The sequence below is a fragment of the Temnothorax americanus genome, unplaced genomic scaffold (genome assembly GCF_048541705.1).
Source record: "Temnothorax americanus isolate GAGA-0224 unplaced genomic scaffold, ASM4854170v1 Scaffold8, whole genome shotgun sequence".
In the NCBI taxonomy this organism is placed as follows: domain Eukaryota; kingdom Metazoa; phylum Arthropoda; class Insecta; order Hymenoptera; family Formicidae; genus Temnothorax; species Temnothorax americanus.
The window spans coordinates 5,398,468-5,412,619 of NW_027509802.1; the positions used below are offsets into that span (position 1 = coordinate 5,398,468).

The following is a 14,152-nucleotide window of genomic DNA, read 5'->3' on the forward strand; positions in this document are numbered from 1 at the left end:
TTACGAATGCTTGGTCGTGCTCTGCAGCAGGGGAAATTCGTACAGATCCCAAGAGCAAAAGTCCGCGCTCAGAAATCGTCCGCTTTCCAACGTTCGCAACAGCAATAATTTAGTCACGTCGTTCAGCGCCACGTGAGGCATACGCCATTGCACTTTCAACAACGTAATTTTAGGATCCTTGGCCGGATCTCTCGGCACGGTCTTCTTCGAATCTACGACGCAGTTGTGGTCGCTACGAGAGCGTATCAGGATAAGCTCGTGTCGCGCGTTTATCACCACGCGTCTGAAGTCCTCGCAGAAACCCAAAAAAATATTCAAAGGTACGCAAAAATTGAATTGATGTGACGCGTTGTTCAGATTCGATTCGCTCGTCGGATAACTCCATCCAGCGTTCTGCAGTTGTCTGGTTTGTTCGACGGTCAGCGACACGTAGTTCTTTATCGTGCTGGTTATGCCGACGTTTCTACACCGGTCGATCTCCACGCCGTCGAGCTCGTATCGAATTTCGTCGAACATAAACGCGACGCAGTTATTGACTAATTTCGCGTATTGTTCCTCATTCGTCGCGCCGTCGTCGTTGAGTCGTCCCTGGACGTACAGGAAACTGTCGCACGGCAGCGTATACAGATCCTGCTGCTGTATGGGTATTTGTATCTCGTCGTTGTGTCCGAACGTCATGTTGACGTACGAGTTATACGTGTGAGTCTCGATTCCGACGATGCGCTCGTCGAAGATCGACTCACCGCCGCTACTCAGGATGTCGGCCATGATTTTTCCTCTCGAGGTAAAAACGGCTCGACGGTGACGCGTTTCTCACGGCGAGACCCAGCGATCGTAGGAACCTGACGTTGGCGTCGCTGAGAACGGCTCTAATTCTTCCCCCGCCTCTTCTCTTTCCCGCGCTTCCGATCTCGTCGTACAACGGGCTAGCTCACTCGTTCACACAATTCGCGCTAGATCCGTTCAGAACGAATATCCCTCTTCTCGCTCTCTCTTCGGGGATACGCGCGCACACACACACTAACTGTGACGACGACGTACGTGCAGTCTGATCGTTATCTTCTCGCCGCGAAAGTCGATCAAGCAATCCTTCTGATCCACGACTCGCACCGTGATATCGGTAACGTTTCGCGCGACGATCGGAAGGTAAATGATCTGCGTCGGGGTCTCCGACAGTTTATATCCCGGTGGAACTTTTGGCGCAAATTCGTGTATCGCGTGCACCGAGCGTCCGTTGTTGTACGCTCCCGCGGTGATGCTGCACTCGATGCGAATTATGTTCACGCTCATGACGTCGACGGGTCCGTCGGAAACGTACCATTTGTTCGGTTTTAGAATACGATCTCTCGAGAAACTCAAGAGAGAACCGATGTTGTTCGGTTTTGTAAAATTCACTCGGTAGGCGCACTTTATCTCGCTCCTCATGGTATTCTCGTTGGCGCGAAGAACGAGTACTCTGTCGCCACCGTCGTCGTTCTCGTACACGTCATAACCGTCACCGTCGTCGTCTTCGCGTTCTCGTATACGCTATAAACTTCATCGTCGTCTTCGTCCTTTTTCGTTCGGTTTTTTCTGTCACCCGTCCGGCGTCATCGGTCCTCGGTTTTCCTCCTTTTTCTTTAATTTCTTTCCTTTCGCGACGTTCGCGATAGAGAAGAGCGGCGCGCAGATATCTACTCACGGCTCGCAGCTCGTACAATCCTTCCGGAACGACGATTCTCCGGTCGTCCTCGCCGAAGTAGAAGCGATTGTTCGCGGACGTAACGTTCGGTATCGAATTGTACGTCTCAAAAGTCGCCAAACCCAGCTCGTAATCGCCGTCGCTCAGATCCAAAGCGAGAAAGTGACTCGCCGTGAGAACGCTGCTGGTCCCAGTCAACGTGAGAGTCAGCGACATCGCGGGAGAACGTCGATCTTCCGCCGGTCCCCCAATCGATCTCGCGGAGAAATCGCAGGCACAACTGCCCGCAGATTCTCTGATCGAACGTTTGGAACGCGCGACGATTGTACGTCACGATCGCGCTCTCGCCGCCACCGTCGTCGAGATACCGCGCGAGATCCCTCGGCAAACGGAGATTTTCAAAGACGTCAAAGTAGATCGCCGAGTTCCCTTTTTTCGCGTAAGCGACCCAGTGCGTGCCCGAGCCCATCGCGTCGTCGAGGTTCACGATGCCGCACTCCGCGCGTCGCACCCTCGTCGGCAGAGCGTCTCGCATAAACACCCCGCAGAAGAACGGCACGTGCAGGCGACGCGCCGCTCGATCGAGCTGCTCGTCAGTCGTGACGCCGTACGAAGGTAAACGCACTAACCTCGCCTTTTTACGCGAGGTTTTTTTTTTGCCGACTCTCCTCGCGTCACCTCCGCGCTTCTTATACGGCGCGAGGTACAACCCGCGACCTTCCATCGCGCGATTGTGTTGCTGCAATTCGTTGAGTTGCTTCTGCGCCGCTTTGTTGGCGCTCACCACTTTGGCCACGCCGGCCGCGCCACCGATCAAGGAACCGAGAGCGCCCAACATCGGTAGAAAGGGCAAGAAACCGCCGCGTTTTGCCGTCGGAAGTATCCTCCGCTTCGTCCTCTCGCTCTTCCTTCCGGTCTTCGCTTTTCTCCTCAATCCCGTTCCTTTAGTCGTTTTTCTTTTGCGTTTCATACCCATGCCCAGCTTCGTCTTTGCCTTCATAACCGCCCATACGGCCGCCGCGGCGAGTCTCTCGCCGGCCGTGAAATCTTTCGCGGTGACGCGCTCGCGCGCCTTCTCGGCGGGCCGTCGATCGGCGACGTGTCGCTCGGCAAGCTCGCCGCTTCGCGAATACGCGACGTCGTGCTCCCGACACGCCGCGTCCAACGGATTGGTGCCTTCTTCGCCGCGCGTTAGTCTTTTCGCTAGACGCGTACCAGGCCCGCAAAACTAATAACCGGGTATGTGCAGCTTGAAGGGAAGAGCGTTTATCGCGCGATTGAACAGACCGGTGCCGCGCATTCGGTCGCGGAGGAGGAGGATTCGCTTCTTCTTAGTTCGAACGAGAAGTCGATGATTCACCGTTTACAGGGCAAAAGCGATTGCACTCGTGGCAGTCCTTGATGAGCGGCGGCAGACCGTCTATGTGCGTTCGCTGCCACGGACGATTGTAGTATCGCATGCACGGGCGATATTTCTGGATCTCGGGATCCGCTCGTATATGTTCCGGCAAACGGTCCCACAACAAGTGCACGTATCTCCCAAATTGACGCAACAGAAGGATCTTCGGAACGTATTGCAACTCCTCCACCGTTAGATTGAGAATTTCGTTACTGTCCACCAGTATGGGAAACACATTACTGTGAGACATGTCGCCGATGCGCGCGAACAATTCGTTGCTTTTAGAAAATAAATTTTTTTTTTTCTACAGATACGGCGACACGCTCGCGCTACTTATACCCGCGCGCGAGGCGTTTGCGCACGCGCGACGAAACGAAACGACGTTCGCGCTTCCCTCTTCTTTTTTTCTGGCGATCGAGAGAGACTCATCGCAAACGAACCGAGCGGAAAAACCTGAGAGAGAAAGAGAGAGAGAGCAAACATGCAATTTGTGCGACAGACGGCAACGATAGGAGTCTCGAATCTGGATCGCAAAACGTCGGCGGGGTCGGGCGCGACCGAGAGAGGAAACGGAGAATCGCGCAGGCACGGTCCTCTCCTTCCGAACGTTGTCCGTTGCATCATCTGCGGTCCCTCCAATTGCGGCAAGACGAACGTTCTGCTGAGTCTGCTGGAACAACCGCATGGTCTACGTTTCAAGAACGTATACGTGTACTCGAAATCTCTGCAACAACCGAAGTATTGATACCTCGAACGATTGTTTGAGCTTATGGACGAGATCAGCTATCAAGCGTTTTCCGACAATCGCGACGTCGTTCCGCCCGACGAGGCGCTTCCCGGTCTTCGTCTTCGACGACGTGGCCTGCGACAAGCAGGACAGAATGAGGGAGTATTTTTCCATGGGTCGACATTCGAACATCGATTGCTTCTATCTCTGTCAGACGTACGCCAAAATACCGAAGCATCTCGTGCGCGACAACGCAAATCTGTTGATCCTGTTCAGGCAGGACGGCACTAATCTGCGACACGTGTACGACAATCACGTGAACATCGATATGTCGTACGACGAGTTTCGCGCCTTCTGTCGCGAGTGTTGGCGACGCACCTACGGTTTCGCCGTGATAGACAAGGACAGCTCGTTGCGAGGCGGACGGTACAGACGGGGCTTCCACGACTTCGCCGTGCTGTAGAGCCAATCAGTGCGCTTCGTCGAACGACGCGAGTATGAGCGCGATCGCGAGGGAGAAGACCGCGCGAGAGATAGCCAAAACGCGCGCCTCGATTCGCAGGAAATACGCCGCTCTCAGGGCCGGAAAATAGAGAGCAAGATCGCTCTGGAAAAGAGGTACGAGCCTATCTTCGGACCTCTGAAAAGACTCGCCGACGACGTGGAACGCACGAGTAAAGGACCGGGCAAGATCGACGACGACGACGGCGGTGGCTTTGCGTTCGCGAGAAAAATGAAAGCGACGAAGAGAGCGAAGAAGGACAGCGAAAACGACTACGACGGTGGCGCCGATTTGGAGCGCGATTACGGGGAGGACGACGACGACGTTATCGCCACGCCGATCAGGACGACGACGACGACCGCGGAAAAAAGAGAGCCGCGTCCGGCGTGGCTGATTTTGGCTCCCGCAACGACCATGACGAGCTCCACGCTGATCCGCGGCGATTCGGCCCAGTTTTTTCCCAGAGAACGCGAGATCGTCTCGGAGACGACGACTACGCCGGAAACTTCCGTCGGGGAGTCTTCGAGCGCGGCGAAAGGTCGCGACGCTCTGGGTAGCCAACTAGGACCGTTAGGGCGGGAGTACCTGAGCGCTCTTCTGAGCGGCGACAAAAATAAAGAGATCGACCACGTCTACGGGGTGTATCTCGGCGAGAACGGCACGATGCTGGGTAACAAGCGATTCGAGGTGAACGCGGACGACTCCGTAGTCGTCGACGGTGTACGGTACAAGAGTACACGCGGCCTGTACGAGTTGATTTTTATGCAAATCCCCGACGATAGAATCTACACGAACAATGTTGTGCCGTACCTCTGATTCGAGGGATCGGCACGGAGTTCTTTTGGATCCGCCGGGAGGAAGGAGGAATGATGTTGCCAGAGTTTTCTACTTGACGATATTTTAATAAAAAACCTTTTATTCTTGATACACTTGTTTCGTTGATTTCGTTGCCCTGACTCGCGGGCGTTCTCAATAGGATAGTTGTCGTTGGTCGTGCGCGATTAGTCTTACGTTCTAGACTGCCCGCCGCTTCTCGAAAGGGCGGGCTTTTATCACTCGCGTATTAGCTTCCGCGATGCTGACTTAGCTGTCAGCGCTTTTGCTTCCGGGTGAGTGACCGGGATGTCACTTGCAACACCCGGAATGCCAGCTCAGATGGATTTGGCAATATTCGGAAGAAGCGCTGGCAGCTAGGTGTCGAAATAACGACACGGCGACTTCCGCCTCACAACATCCCTCCTTCCTGGGGGAAAGAAAAACTGAGATTTCAAATTAAAGTTTTTCGCGTTTCATCTTCTAAAATTTTGTGTTTCTATTGTTATTATTATTATTTTATGCTCTTCGTTGTGTGAGGAAGTCGCATCACGTACTCTTGTTCGCTTTCTTTTTCGCTATCCATGTTATCGCGACTATGATCCCTGTTATTATTACGATTAAAGATAGGGATCCTACGGGGTACATTATGTATTTATTTGATAAGAGCCCGGCTTGGCTGTCTTCTACTTCTTGATTTATCTCGTTTAGATTTAGGCTTAATTTTGTTAGTTCCCCGGGGTTTTTGATTACCGGTTCTATTTTTAATTCTGTCGCTATTTCGTTGTTGATTTTGGTGCCTGTGGTTACTTGTTTGAAAGTTAGATTGAATTGTGGTAGGTGCATTTGCACGTGCGTCGTGTGGTCTCGTTTTTTCGTTCGTAGAGTCAAGTCTGTCGTGGTTAGCTTGCAATTGTCAGTTAATTTGATTCTTCCCGTTCGATTAATGTCGATTTTATGTTCTCCTTGATTGTTGCATTGAATAGTTATACTCTGTTTGTACGGTGTGGAAAACAACCATGCCTGTGGCTCTGCTAAGGTTATCCAGAATGTTACGGTTGAGAGAATGTGACGACGCTCGCAATTGTCTTCTTGCGCTCTTATATATATCTGCACCTCGCAGGGTGCATGCGGCGTTATGAAGTATACCGGGTGGTTCGTGTTACATACAACCGTTGTGCCGGAGTGTTTACATTTATTCAACTCATCTTCTTTTAGTGTTACATAATTTCGGTTTTCTTTATCAATAGCTAGTAGGTCGTACGTAGTTTTCGGTATTACAAATATATTTTCGCGGTCGTGTACCGGCAGGGGGTTTATTCTTATAATTTCGTACTTGGGGTATGTGACAATAGGGAAGGTTAGGATTGTGTATACGTTGGGGTTATCGAAGTAAGCATTTATTTCCATAAACTCCTGAATTTTATTCCAATTTTCGGTTTGTATTTTAAAAGGGAAGTGGGCTCCTTGGGTTAGGTGAGTTGTCGCTTCTCTCAATTCGGTTATAATGTTTTCGAGGGGAAGTAGTCGTACGAGTACTATTCCGCTCTTAGAGTAGGTGAGGTACGCTAAAACGTCTTCTACGTCGTTTATTAATTTGTTCATTATCGCAGTTATTGCTAACAGGTGTTCATCTATTTCCTCGCGGTGCGCTAAATTCGACACTCGTTCCTGTACTAGTCTGGTTACATTCACTAGCATGTTTTCGTTTTTGTTAATAGTTTGTTCTAGCGCTTCCATGTGTCCTAACGTCGCGTTTATAATTTTAATCTGACTTTTTGCCGCGTGTCGCATGACATTTTGTTGATTTTGCATTAATTCTAGCTGTTCTTGTATGTGTTTCTCATCGTCGGCGTCCATCGTTCCAAATAATGTTTTACTTATGGTTCCTATCGCGTCTAACAGTCCGCGTCGGTTCGTCGGTACTTTGTAGATAGTTTGCAGTCGTATTATCAGTTGCGTCAGTTTCGTGTTGTCGTCCTCGGTTATGCGGAGTATGTTATTACATATGACTCGATTATTGTCCTTTACGCGATCGCATAAATTTTTTATTCGTCCGAGGTAACGTTGGAGCTGGTGGTATCTTATTGCAAACGCTGCTACTTCGATTCGGATAGCCAATTTCCATGTATTTTCTTGTAGTTGCATTGTCCCGACTTTCTCAAAATAAATTCCTGGTTCGTCGTTAAATGATGTCACCTCGTACGGTGGCATCGGTTCGGATGACATTTCGCCCGCTAGGTGAAAGACGATGATCGGTATCCTGTAATGGGAATACTATCTTGGGCTTGGTGTTATGTTTATCGCATTTTTTGCTGATTTTGACTGTTAGCTTTTATATCATTTCGCGAGTCGCTTTAGTTCGGGGCTGTCTCTTTGTCGCGTCACGTCTTATACTTTGCCCGATTATGACTCCTCTCGAGCGATTTGTACCCGTTAGGGGTGTCGTGACCCTGGAGGAACTCCAGGCTGTTGATGTTGGGGAGGAAACCACCCCTCCTGCACTGGTAGTGCCCGATTGGTTGGAACTTGGGGGCTTTACTTCCGTTCGTCCACGTTTCCGCGTGGGTCTGCGCGACTTTTTGACGGTTCGTGATCGGCGTGGCCCGCCGGATACTATGACATTGTTCCTGCTAATATCTGAGCTCCGTTTCCGTTTGTTAACGGGTCGGGGGTACACTCTTCCCCGTGATGGTTAATTGTAAGTTTTATTAGTTTATTTTACTGTTGCTATGCTACGTCTTTTGGTTCTTGGTCGGGTACTCGCCGACCTGTGTCGATTTTTTGCTGACGCTTCTTCGCTTCGGGTTGCTCTTCTTACTTTTTCTGCGCGATCTCGTGTCAGTCGCTAGCTACCTTTGCTCCGGTGCTTTTGACCACTCTTGTTCTGTGACTAGTTATGCGGTGCTTTCGTTGTACGCAACATTTCACGCCCTCCTTTTGTGACGCTTGTCAGCGTGAATATTGGAGGAGGGTTTTTCGGGCGGCGGCTGCCGCGGATCGCGAGGCGAGGGAGTGCGAGAGGGACGAGACGTGTGCATCGCCCCCTCCTTCTTATGATGAGGTGGCCCACCCTGGCACTGTGGTGCCCTTCCGTTCGTTGCGGGTGACGGTGCACTACGCAACAGGACGGAGGGATGTGGTCCTGGTTCGTCCTCGCCGGGAGTAAATCTTACCACTACATGTATGCTATATATATATATTATTTTTTCTTTTCTTTCTACTGCTTAGTTTTCTGTTGTGCGTGAGCCTTATTCCTCGATGAACGCTTTTAGCCTATTTGCATGTACGCGTATCGTCTTGCGTTTTACTTTAATGGTGTAGTTTACGTCGCTGTGTTTTTCCACGATCACGTACGGTCCTACCCATTGCGAATCGAGTTTTTTAGATCGTCCTCTTCGTACTGTTTCGTCGTGTAATAGCACTTTGTCTCCTATTTTGAATGTTTCCTTGTTGCATTTTTTGTCGAATTGCTGCTTTGCTTTTTCTTTCTCTTCTTTGGTATGCTCTCTCGCGACTTGATTCGTGGCGCGTATTCGTTCTCGTAATTCTTTCGCGTAATCTTCGCACGAATATGTTAGTTTCGGGGGCCTTGTTAGGGCTGTCGGTAGGTTCGCTTGGTGTCCGTAGACAAGTTCGAACGGTGTGAGTCCTGTCGTTGTATGAGGCGTCGTATTATACGTGAACATTGCGTAGGGTATCCACTCATCCCAGTCGGTTTGGTCCTTATTTATGTAATGTCTTAGGTACTCTGCCAGAGTACGATGCGATCTTTCCAACGCTCCATTACTTTCGGGATGATATGCTGTTGTCTGTATTTTTTCGATTTTCAGTAGCTTGCACATGTTCTTAAATATCTCGCTTGTGAAATTTGTTCCTTGGTCCGTGAGAATTTTTTCCGGTATTCCGTGTTCTAGGACTACTTTCGTTACAAAGGCTTTTGCTACTGTATTTGCCTCCTGATTTTCTACGGGTACTGCCTTGCTAAACTTTGTTAGATTGTCTTGGAACGTGAGGAGGTATTTATTTCCGTTATTCGTGACTGTTAGTGGGCCTACTATGTCGAGCGCGCATTTTTCGAATGGTCGCTCGGGCGTATCTGTAATAGTCATTGGCATTTTCGTTTTCCTACTCAATTTGTTCTTCTGGCAGTACTCGCATTTATTTATGTAATCTTCTACATACGCCGTAATTCCACGCCAGCTGTGCTGTAATCGGATACGGTTTAGTGTTCGCGTGACTCCTTGGTGCCCTTCCGTAGGCGAGTCGTGATACTCGTAGAGTATTTGCCGCTTTTCCTCCTCCGAATACTCTCTCGGGGGGTCGTCGTCTTGTTGCGTTACATTTATTGCTGATGTTTCGGCTATCGGATTTCGGCTCAATGCATCGGCATTCACGTTGTTTTTTCCTGCTTTATGTACGATCTCGTAATCGTATTCTTCTAGTTTTAGCCTCCATCTTATTAGTCTGGAGCCGGGGTCGTTTACATTAAATAACCAGATCAATGGTTTGTGATCGGTTATAATTTTAAATCTAACGCCATATAAGTAGGGACGGAAATGTTTTACCGCCCAGACGATTGCTAATAGCTCTTTTTCTGTGGTATTATAATTTTGCTCTGCCTTGCATAATACTCGGCTGGCGTACGCTATCGGTCGGTCTTGGCCTACTGTTCCTTGTGAGAGCACGGCTCCGATGGCGTAATCTGACGCGTCGGTAGTTACCAAGAACTCTTTGCTAAAGTCAGGGTAATTCAATACCGGGGCTGTCGTTAATTTTTCTTTAAGTAGATCAAACGCGTTCTGTTGTTCGATTGACCAATTAAATTTTTCTCCTTTCTTTGTGAGCTTTGTTAGAGGCTTGGCTATCTTTGAGAAGTTTTCGATAAATTTTCTATAGTATCCGGCTAAACCGATGAAAGATTGTATATCTTTCACTCTTCTCGGGGTCGGAAATTCTTTTACTGCTCCTAACTTAGACGGGTCTGGCGATATTCCGTTTTCGGATATCACATGCCCTAGGTAAATGACCTCTTTTCGTAAAAATGCACATTTGTTCGGTTGTAACTTAAGATTGTATTTTCGTAGTCTGTGCAGTACTGCGATTAACCGCTTAACGTGCTCTGTCAGCGATGCTCCGTATATAACGATGTCATCGATATACACGAAACATTTCAATCCTAACAGTCCGGCTAATACTGCATACATTAATCGCTGAAAGGCCGCTGGTGCATTTTTTAAACCGAATGGCATTCTGTTGTGCTCGAAATGTCCGTCTGGAGTCGAAAATGCCGTTTTCTGCTTATGTTCTTCGTGCATCGGGATTTGGTGATATCCCGAGGCTAAATCTAGTACAGAAAAATATTTCGCATTGCCTAGCTGATCAAGTATGTCTGTAATATTTGGCATGGGGAAGGAGTCTCCCATGGTGAGATCGTTCATTTTTCTGAAGTCGATCACTACGCGAAATTTTATTCTGCCGAACGCGTCAGGTTTCTTGGCGACAACTACTATTGGCGCGTTCCACTGGCTTGTGCTCGGACGAATTATGCCGTCGTCCAACATTTTCCGTATTTGTTTCCTTACTTCGGCCTTATGTTTCTCGGGTAACCGGTATGGCTTTACATTTACTGGCGCACTATCGGGTCGTGTATTTATTTCGTGTTTTATTGCTGTAGTGGCGCTTAGTTTATCTCCGTCTAGGTAAAAAACGTCATAAAATTCATCGCAAATTTTTTCTACTGCCTCTCGCTCTTCTGTGTTTAGGTGATCGAGCTGTACTTGGTCGCGCACTTTCTTTTGTCGCTCTGTGACAGTCTCGTATTCTTCATTTGCCTGTAACGTGAGTACGCTCGCGGCGTCGTCCGCCGGCAGGTCTTCTAACGTTACGTGTGGAGTGAGGATCTCCACCGGCTTGTCCGTCACGTTCAATATGCTGACCGGGCAAGTAAATTCGACGGGTTTTACGAGGCAATGCCCGATGAAAACTCCGGGAGCAGGTTCACCGCTTTTCACTATGCCTACCCGGTTATGATCTGTAACGGCTTTCACAATGGTTTCACTGCGGGGAGGTAGTTTTATTTTTTGATACGGTCGTAGCTTGAACATGGCTTTGCCTATTTTCAACTGTTTTGACGTGTTTGAGATATCGGCTTTATGTTTAGTTAGGAAGTCGTTCCCTAATATTCCTTCGTATTCGATGGGGAAGTCATCTTTTACTACGTACATTGTGTGACGTATTTTCTTGTTTCCGAGATCTACGGTCGCTTTTATTTTTCCTAGCGTGTGAATTTGGTGTCCTGTTACGCCGATTAATGCCAGTTTCTCCTCTCGCACCATTGTTTTTCCCTTTAGGTTGCCTACTTTAATCAATGTTAGAGTTGCTCCGGAATCCAATAGAAGATTCATTTCTCCTCGTTCCGCTTCCTGTATAGGCAGTGTTATGATATCTAGCGGGCCCTTCTTGTGTTTCTCCGTTACCTGAGACACTCGGTATGTCTCGGCGGCGCGTGCCTTATTTCTTTTCGGCTTCTCTTCCTCCTCGCTACTGCTGTCGGAGGGTGCGTCCTCGCTAGATTCGCTCGCTTTGGTTTTTCTTACTGTGCCTATCGGTGCTTTTTTCGCACTTTCCTGTTTCGGTCGGCGCGGTCGCTCGGATTTCGGCCGTCCGTTTAACGACCAGCACTCGTCGCGCTTGTGCCCTGCTTTCTTGCAGTAGGTACACTCGATTATATTTATGCCACCGGGCTTATCTGCTCGCGGCAGCAGGAATTTATTAGCTTGTTGGCTCATACGGCAATCTCGCCCGTAATGGCCGGTTTTACCACATTTGTAGCATTTTACAGTCGCGTTTCCCGCATTTCGCGCGTTTCCCTGATTAAATCTATTTCTGTTTACTGTTTGTCCGTTTCGCGGGGAGGGGCCTCTAACTTTTTCCTCGGCACTGGCGCCGGTTATTGCCTCCTGTAGGCTTGGATATCGCTGTGCTCGGACCAGCATCTTGATATCATCATGCAGCCCGATTTGGAAGTTATGCAGAGCTTGCATTTTAATACTTTCCAATATCGCTTTTTGCTGCTCTTGTGAGTGCCCTTGGCCTTCTTCCATGGCCTCATACAGTTCTCTCGCGAGCTTCTCGACTCGACGCCCGAATTCCTGCGCGCTTTCTCCCGCTTTTTGTTTTAGCGAGTTGAATTCTAGCTGCAGATGGGTCATGCCGCGTTTTCCGAGATATTCCGTTTCGAGTTCGCGTTTTAGCTGCTCGAAGTCGCGAATATCACGCGTGTCGAAGTCGGTCATTGCCTTGCCCTTGAACTTTGTGCACAAAATTGCTTCTAGGAGCATGGTTTCGTCCGCGGGCTGTATATTTTTCATCGCGTAAGTGCTTGCATTAATAAATTCGCGAACGCGTTCTCGGGATTCTCCGTTCATTTCGGGAATCATGTTACGGGCTTCCTTTAGGCTGAGGAACCCGAGATGGTGCCCTGGCTGACTACGGACGTCGCTGTGCGTTCGTCCGTAGGTCACGTCCAGCGGGCCCTGGCTGGTCCGTACGCGTCGTTCTCGCGCATCGGGGGGGTCGTGAGTGGCGGATTCCATTTGGCTCATGCGTTCCCGCATCTCGCGAATTGCGCGCAGGACTTCTACAGAGCGCTCGAACTCTGCGGCTTCTGTACGGTCCATGCGTTCCTGCATGTCGCGCATCATGCGTAGGACATCGCTGAGCACGGAGCTCATTGCTCCGGGGCTTACCTGCGTCGGCTCGGGGGCTCGATCTTGGTCGCCTTTGGGCGGTTGCCCATATTCCGCGGGTCTAAACCGCTCTATTTCCGCGTTAATTTGCGCCGGGGATATGTCCTCTCGCGGCGCGATGGTCGCGGCAGCTCGTGGCTGGCTCATTCTGTCGGCCCGGGGGGTATAATCCTCTTCCTCGGGGTCGAATATATCGCTTTCGTATGACGTCAGGGAGAATTCTCCTCTTCCTGCGTTTTCGCTCTGAGTGTCGGCCGAGGTGTCCGATCGTGCGTCACCGTCGGTCGGGGGCAATCTGTGTGCGTCACTGTCGCTGCCTGTGTTGTCGACGCTATCTTGTGGGTTTCTGTTCGAGTCGCAAAGACTAGCGTCTAAGAATTCGAATTCGCGTTCTACGATGACGTTAGGATGTAGCTCGAGTACCGGCGAGCTTGCGTCGTCGAGTTGCGCGTCTAAGTTTCTTCGCACGCGATCTAATTCGTCGTTCGCGAGTCGTGTAGCGCGAAAACGATTCCTGATACTATTTTCGATGGCTCGTTGCGCGCGCTCGCTTAACACAAATGATGCGTTGCTGACAGGGGGATGCCGGGACAAGTCGTCCGACATCTATCGGCGCTTATGCTTTAGCGTCCTGAAACGCGAAAATCTTTCGGCGCTTCGCGGTTGTATTGCCTGCAGTCGTGAAAATTTCTCTCGCTATCCGGTTTTCGCTATCGCGGGGTACGCACGCAGAGGTATAACGGTTGCGTCGCGGCGCGTGCCGGTATCGGCTTACAATGGCGTATTGACTTACAGTACCGCCGCGTAGTGCATCGTGACCGCTTTCTGCCGCGTCAAGTCTGACAGGGCCGCTTCACTGCTTCTGCGTTGTCTGCTTTGCTGCGTCCTTGCTGCGCTGCTTCGCTGGCTCGCTGCGTCCCTGCGTCGCTGCGTCGGGCTGGCGAGTCCGTGCGGTAGGTCGGGGCCTCTCCGGTGTCGCTGATAGCACGCGGGGCTACTGCCGTCGTTTCACGCACTCGGGATCCGGCTGGCTTTTCCTCTCCGGGATATTTTACCGCCGTCTAACGATCCGTTCCCTTCGCAGGCGCAATCTGGCAGGACGTCCTCCCGTCCGGTTGGCAGATCCCACCGCTGCCACCAATTGTTGTGCCGTACCTCTGATTCGAGGGATCGGCACGGAGTTCTTTTGGATCCGCCGGGAGGAAGGAGGAATGATGTTGCCAGAGTTTTCTACTTGACGATATTTTAATAAAAAACCTTTTATTCTTGATACACTTGT

At 50.1% G+C, this 14,152-nt stretch overlaps 1 protein-coding gene across 1 annotated transcript; it reads right to left on the reverse strand.

The window, feature by feature from the left end:
- LOC143907318 (uncharacterized) lies at positions 1–768 on the reverse strand. Its single transcript, XM_077424000.1, has one exon. The coding sequence runs from the start codon at positions 766–768 to the stop codon at positions 1–3; it is 768 nt and encodes a 255-aa protein (XP_077280126.1).
- Between the last annotated feature and the right edge of the window lie 13,384 nt (positions 769–14,152).